The sequence below is a fragment of the Teleopsis dalmanni genome, chromosome 1, assembly GCF_002237135.1.
Source record: "Teleopsis dalmanni isolate 2A chromosome 1, ASM223713v2, whole genome shotgun sequence".
Lineage (NCBI taxonomy): Eukaryota > Metazoa > Arthropoda > Insecta > Diptera > Diopsidae > Teleopsis > Teleopsis dalmanni.
In genome coordinates, this window is record NC_051846.1 from 40,379,181 (window position 1) to 40,387,457 (window position 8,277).

Below are 8,277 nucleotides of genomic sequence, written 5' to 3' on the forward strand. Positions count from 1 at the left end.
ATACGTAACATATATCTTTACATACATAATTCTTCTGTACGTGTGTTGACAGTGAACTCCTCCTAAACGGCTGAACCGATTTTGACGAAATTTTTTGTGTGTGTTCAAGTGCATTCAAGTATGGTTTAGATTTACAATTCAGTCCACTGGATAATGTTTTTTTAATTATTATACAGTTTTTTGGTATCCATATACATTTATATTAGACATTTAAAATTTGTTCATGCTTACGTTGATTTGTTTAAAAAGTTTAAAATCTATAAAATGAATCGTTCAACTATTCTGTTAAATTTTTGAATTCGCTGGATTTACCAGGAATACCACCACATAACTTAAGATTAAAAATTAGCTCACCTATAATTATGTTGCGGAATTTAAATGCACCTAAGCTATGTAACGGTACGAGATTAGTCAAAAAAATTATGGGCAATGTACTTGAAGCTATAACTTTGAATGGCAAATTTGAAGGTGAAGCTGTCACGAATTCCAATGATCCTTTCAGACTCACCCATTCCATTCAGACGTCTGCAATTTCCAACTCGCTTGGCATTTGCCATGACTATTAATAAGTCACAAGGTCAAACAATGTCGATTTGTGGGATAGATCTAGAAAATCAGGTCTTTTCATATGGTCAATTTTATGTGGCGTGTTCTCGCGTTGGAAAACCGTCAAGATTATTCATTTATAATTCTCAAGAATTGACTAAAAATATTGTTCATCAACTCGCATTGAGATGAAATTAAACTAACATTATTGATTATTACGAATTGTTTTTAGAAAAATTGATGTTATTTCAAAATAAAGAATAACAAAATTATTACATTATTTTTTCTTTTTTTTCTTACTTTGTTTAATATCCTAATCGCTTAGTATATCATGCAGGACAACAACTGTCGGGACCGCTAGTACATATATATATTTATATCATATTAAAATATGTGACTTATTAATAATGCCGTATATACTAAATTTATATGAAATAAGAATATTTCTAACATTTTTTGCACTGTAAATTTAAAATTATCGTACATTATGATATCTTTAACGTTGCCGAGGAGAGCGAGCTACACTAATCAATGTTTCTTATATAAGTACATACTTGTTATATCATTTGGTGACATCATTCCAGATAAAATTAAGGAATTTCCTTTAGTTAATTCTGCCTAGTCAGTGGAGAAATAATCTTCTAAACAATGGAGCCGCTTCTTCTATTGTCTCAAGCAGAGACATGGAAACTGATTGTTAGATTTCACTTCTTTATCATGATAACACTTATAGAGCCTGCTTGTTTAATTGCGCAAACGATACAAAAGTACTCTGGCCCGTTTGTACTCCAGCAATTACACTTACTATAGTTTTACTATAACTCAATAGAACTTCTTTCTAATCTAGGCAACAAAATACTAGCGAACTATAGTACCAAAGAAACCCAATGATACTTAAGATTGACAAATGGTGATAAAATTTATTAATACTAGTAATTTCGAAGAGATGATAAAAGTCTTGATCTGTGAAATGACTTGGTATTTTTTGATTAATTTGCATATTAAAAGAGAATAAATTCTTTTTTTCTTTATGTGAAATAGCAGAGTTCTTTTTTAATTATGACTAATATGCATTGATAAGAATAATATTAACATATTAAGCAGTAATTTAATTTTGGTTTTAAAAATATTATTTAATATATATATATATTTTTAACGATTATATTTGTCATTATTGTATAAAATCATTATTTTATTAAGACAAATCCCTAGAATTTCTGTGATTTGTATTTACAAAATAAACAAAGGTATTTTTTATTAGATCGAACCGTATATATTTCAGCCACTGTTGTTTCAGATCACATGGAGAGAAACGGTTTAGCAGAAATTGCGGAAACTTTGATGAAGAAAAGACAAACACACACTTTACCTTAAACTGCTCAGTTTTGACATACAGAAACCACAGATTTTTAGAGAATAAATCAGTTTGACACTGAAAATATTCTATATTCATAATATCTTGCTTATTTTCTCTAAGTTTAGATAACAGTCCGACAAATTAAGAATAGTAAAAAGGTAAAATTTAAAGTAAACACTAAACAAATAACAATAAATTATCAACTATAAAAACTATTCTAGGTGAAGATAGTTTAGTCTTTTGTTTTTTTTTTGTTACTTTTTTCTTTAATGCTAATTGGGTTTAATTTTTATTGTGTCTTGATTTAATTTGCTTAAATTACTTTATTTAATTAAATTACTTTATAATATGCATGATGGAAACAGTGAACAATTAGTAAGTTTATTTTCTCCATTAAAACAAGTTATAACATATTTATTCAGTAAATATTTTAATCAACATTTCTTTGTTATAAAAATTATTTAAACAAATTTTTCGTTAATTCAATCATTGGCTTTTAAATATTTCTGACCTTTCTTGGTTTTAAAAATAATTTAAAAACTATTTTTTTCTTTAATTAAATAACTGTCTGTAAAGTTGGCTTTCCTGGGTTTTAGAAACTATTTTAAAAATAGGTTTTCTATAATAAAATTTCTTTGAAGACAATAACTATGCTTGACTGTCTATATTAATTGAGAGTGCCTTTAACTGGTCATCGTCATTATTCATATATACACATATATACTCTACTACTGAATGTTTCATAAATCAAGTTGTTTTTTTAGAATTAAAATAATCAATGTAAATACTGTCTAAATTCGGTTATGAAGTGTGTGACGATCATATTTTGTATTGCCTTCATAAAGTAAACAAACTTAAGCAATTTTACATGATCTGAATTTACTATTCTTTCCAAACAAATACGAAATATTTATGTTTATCTATAATACAAAAACTGCTGCATCATCGATAGATAATTTCAAAGCAGCTAACGCTTAAGTGCACAGTTGTCAAAAATTTAACTACTGTTAATAAATATTTCCTCAAATAATTAATGTATTTATTGTACACTACTAACAAATGAAATTTAACTATTTTCATGATTTGTGTGAAAACCCTACCTTGATTAATAGCTATTTTTGTATAAAAGCTACAAAATAATTACTTATATCTTGATCTGTGATGTTAAATAAATTCGTATAAAAATGTTCCCTAACAAATTTAATTATTATTTTTATTTGATAATATAACCGGTATTTTTGTCATATATTTTACTTTTTTATTTGCATAGTGTAACTTCTATTAAATTTTAAGTTAAAATTTAATTAAGAGGTTTTTTTCGAAGAGTAGTGAACTACAACAACAAAAAATCATTTTATATTATTTTAATTATTTGAATTAAAATTTAATTGAACATAAATCAACATGAAAAACTATTTATTACAAAGTCAAATCAATATATTAACTAAGTTTACTTTGCAATTACTCTGTTGATAATTAAATACTTAAAAAGTTATCACATTGCTAATGGAATTCAAAAAAGCTTAAAAATTCCATGCTTTTTAAAATAAACTCAATTCTAGACACAGTTTCAAAGCGTTTATCTCAAAGCTTAAATATGCGCAATATTTACTGATATTTACCGCCGTTTGCTTGCATTGAGCGCGCTTCAACAGTTGCGTCCATGTATTGATATATTGTGACCGGTCCCTGATATTGTGTCATTGGTCCAATAACCACATCACTTGAATTCGATAAATTTATAACACTGGAGGGTTGTATGGCGGGATTTGAAAAAATATTTTGAGGTATTTCGGCTGGAGAGGAATTGTTTACAGCAGGACTAGCAGCATTACTTGCTCTACGTCCCTGTAAGCTCCATAAAGCATTGTTAGCTGCCGTAGTGAACGGATTGCTTTCATTATTCTGTTCATACATTTTGTTACGTTAAAATTTATTTAAAAATATACTCTTCCAGTTTTTTTTTTATTTTATATTTTTTGTCTATATTTTTATATTATATTTGTAAATAAAGCACGATTTATTTAAAAACAACAATAGTAACAAAAAGTTTTATTGCATTTACGTTTTTGTCTCACTTTATTAATATTCAAACTACATTCCACAAAAGCACTAGAAACAGCGAACTTTGTGTCCAGTCAGATCGCTTTCAAGACATTAACTGAGAATCGAATGCAGCTTTACTCCATACTCACGCGACTTGTTTATCCGCAACGTTGACTAAGTGGGAAAAATACAGTTTATCTTATGTGTTTCAACTTAACAAGTTCTTAAGAAAACCCTCTACAATTTATTTATAGTATTTTTTGTAATATATATTTTTTTCATTGCTTTTTATATTAACTTTTATTCCAGAGCTTGTATTTGTTATAGATTTTGTATATTTAGAATCAATTTATGTTTTAGATACATTTAATAATTACAAGTTTATCCACCTTACAAATGCACCCTACAGCTATGTTCTACTATATATGTATACTTATTGCCGTAAGTATTTATGTTATATATGAGTACGTTGATATCATTTTTTAAAAGGGAGAGTTGATTCATTTTAAATTTAATATTAAACTTTAACAATTTCAGTGGCATAGTTTAGATATGTTTTTTTTTCGCTTTAGTCAATATTTAAATAATAATTTCTTCAAAATATTTTTAGTTACATTATAAACATTTTTAATCTCCTAGCAGTAGAGATTTATTTAATTTTTTTTGAACAGTCATGAATTGCAACAACAAATATTTCAAATTTTTTTTTTAAAAATTGTAACAATAAAAATGTTTAATTTGTTTAAAAAATTGTTGCAATTTTGTACTTTTCGGAACCACTCTATTAAATACAATGTTTTTATATTAAATAAAATAGTCACTGCCATCGTAACTGACCTTAAAATCAAATTTAACTTTTTTCTATATATTATTGTTAATAAATCGCATATATATAGCTACAATAATAAAGTTTCTATTACATTGAATATATTTAAATCCACATATATAAACTATATAATCCACATATGAATTATATATATAATCCACATATAACCTTTGTCTCATTATTATGCACAATGCCTTCCTAAATAGTCACATATATCCCTTGTTATAAACATAAAATTTTATTTCACTTGGAAACATGTTTATTTTTTTAATCCGGTAATATCATTACTAATAATTTTCACTTTATAATTTTTTATTCTTTACTGTTAATAATTTGTTTATATCAATCAATTTTCATTATAAATATTATAAGTTTGCGTTATTTACACATATGCTATTAAGGTTATCAATCTGACAGCAGTTATCTATTTTCCAGGATTTTTAAGACTAGCATTTATGCAAGTTTTTAAAAGATTGTTTTTAAATTTTTAAATATATGTGTATATAGCTTAGCTTTAAGTTTTTGAATTATTTAATTTAGTTTGCGAGTAAGTATTATTACAATGTTATGCAAGAAGCTTTTGTATTCTCTCATGATATCATGACTTCTTTCATAATTTCTTTCCATATCAATTAGTATAGTATCTTATTTTGGATGTTTATCTTATTTGAGATATTTTTAATTGTAAATAAAGAGCGACTTTCGGAGAATGCACAGCTCGGGATACATATTGATATAATTTTAAGATTCTCTTTAATGTGATAATAACTTATACATGCTTGACGTGTCTAAGTCATTTCAAACATTGTGATTTCACTAAACAAATAATTGTTATGTAATTAATTAGTTTTTAAGTTTTAAATTGGATCGACTTTTATATAAGTTTCCAACTATGATCGGATCAAGTATTTGTCTTTGAATTTTACTTTTAAAGTCTACAATTCGCTTGGAATCTAAAATACGAAGAACTCATACCTCGTTTTGATTAGTTAGAACGGACCGAATAAGCATTTATGCTATTTTATACTTCTAGATAACAGTTTTGATTTTTAAAAAATAAAATATTTAAATAATCATCAAGATAATATAATATTTATAAATATTATCTTATATGTTTTTAAGTATATTGTAGATATCTTTACAAAATCAGCTTCCGCGGTTGCCTTTTACAAAAAGCTCTAATTTTTAATAATCTCTAAAAAATTAATATAAAATTTTTTATAAATTTGTAATTAGATTCTGTCCGTATGAAGTATAATCCATTTAATATATATTACATAAATAATATAAATATGCATATATAATATATTTTTGTTTATATATTAACCCAAAATTATTTCGATGTTTTGTATTTATAGAACAATAGTTCTAAACAGAAATCTTATTAATGTTGTCATTTTTATTTTTTTCTTTCATTAATTCAAATTGATCGAATATAGCATATTTAGAGACTGAATATTATATGTTAAAATATTCAATTTGAATATTATTTATTTATAGTACACATTTTAATAGGAGATTTCACCTTTCAATATAATTATGTTTTATTCAAATAAAAGAATTATTAATTATATAAATCTTCGCTGTACTAAAGTTTATATTGTGAACTACAAAAAGCAATCTATGAAAGAAGCATACTTTCATTTAAAATGTAGCGCTTTTGAGCTTGCACGCTTTTAAGCGTCTGTCACACAATAACAAACGGGGACTCCCAAAATCCATTCACTCTACAAAAAACGACAGCCTATATAATAAAAATGCTAACTAATAGTTTATTAGAGAAATATATTTTTATTTATATTTTTGTTTTTAATTTCAAACAAGATTTTGACATGTCTTTTATTACAAAAAAATGTACGAAAGAAAAATAAAACAAATTAATAGAAAATAGACAAAGACAAGTTCTACGTAAGAAAGACCTAAACTATTTATAAATATCATAATTCATAATTTTAAATAAAGAGTAATAAAAAAATAATGACTAAAATATTTAAATTTTAAATACTAAGGAGTACCGATCTTTAAGTTTTAGTCTGTAATATACTTTAGAGAAGTGCCAAAATCATTTCACTAATTTTCGAAATTATTTTCATGCGTACAACGCATTCAAGAACTAAATAAATAATGAACAAAGGACTAAAATGTTGCTTTAAAAATATTTCCAAGAAAAAGATAACCTCATTCATTATTAAGATACAAATGTAAATGCAATTTGTATTAGTTTCAAAGTTCAAGCACTAGTAAAACGCTTGAGTAAATTATATATTTAGTTTTTCAATTTCATTTTTCAAAATGGCTTAGAAATCGAAAGTAATACCCAACTGATCATTTTAGACGCCAATAAGTATATGAAATCTAAATAATTCCATTTACTCAATATACTAATAAAGACAATAAAAATATCTGAACGATATGTTCGTTTTAACTTCTATCATTTTTGTTCAAACTCATTACCTTTGTAGGATAAAAGAAATACTGTTTACATTCATAACATGAAACGAAAAAGGAGATATACATATATGCAAAACAATTTTTTCAAAACTTATATGACTTATCGATGGTCTGGTTTTATTTTCCAATATTGATCCTAACATATAGGACAGCAGCAATTGGCGCCAAAGGGTTTAAAATGAATAGTAGGGATTATACTATTCGTTATGTTATTCGTTATTCGTTATTCGTTATTCGTTATGTGAATTTTGGGATTCACTTGATCGATTGAGCTATTCTTTATCACTGAAGTTTTAAAAATTATTTAAAACCACCAGAGCCTAACGTTCTATAAAAATAAAATTCTTAATACTGACTAACATATTTTGTACCTACCTTTGATAAATAAAGACCTCTAGGTATAAAGGCTCCTGATCAAATCTCTTTCCCATAATTGCTGGAATGAGGTTTCTGCATTTCGGGGGAAATCTTCTGCATTTATTATTAAGGGGTGGTTATAGTGTGTTAAAGTCTCACGATAGTTTAAAAAGTAAGTACGTAGCATAATTAATCATGAATTAATCATCCTTGTGCACGCACTGTATAGTAGCATTACAGATGTGAAGCATTTTTTTTTTATTTTCCACACAACTGCAAAAGCAATCATTAAATGGGTGATTCAATCTTCCGCTGTAAATGGTGGAAGCTATAACCTGACCTCAAAAAAGATTATCTCAACAAACCTACCACAAGACTAATATTTCTTTGACGTCTATCAATGAGATCGCAAAACATTTTCTTAAATAGTTACTTACGTATTAATGTCTGCGTATTGTTCAATTTTCACATGTTTATCGACATCTCGAGATGCGTAGCATTCAAAAAACGTCCTAGATGTAAATTGGATTGAACTCAAGGATTTATAACGTATATCCACTTTAAGATATAAGCTAGGGCTGTCCAGACTAGATGCGATCGCGGGCCAATAGAAATTACTGTACAGATGAGACTTCTGCCAGACTTCTGCCTAAAAGAAACTCGCAGTCGACAGCAATCTTGAAACTTCAAGAAA

The 8,277-nt window shown here is 26.3% G+C and overlaps 1 protein-coding gene across 1 annotated transcript in view; it reads right to left on the reverse strand.

Annotated features, from left to right (window-relative positions):
• The window catches only part of LOC119670952 (peptidoglycan-recognition protein LA-like), a 17,654-nt gene extending 13,792 nt beyond the window's left edge, over positions 1–3,862 (reverse strand). The window contains exon 1 of the mRNA XM_038081409.1: positions 3,526–3,862. Within this exon, the coding sequence (XP_037937337.1) occupies positions 3,526–3,820 (295 nt within the window). The 5' untranslated portion in view covers positions 3,821–3,862. The remainder of the gene's footprint in view (positions 1–3,525) is intronic.
• Between the last annotated feature and the right edge of the window lie 4,415 nt (positions 3,863–8,277).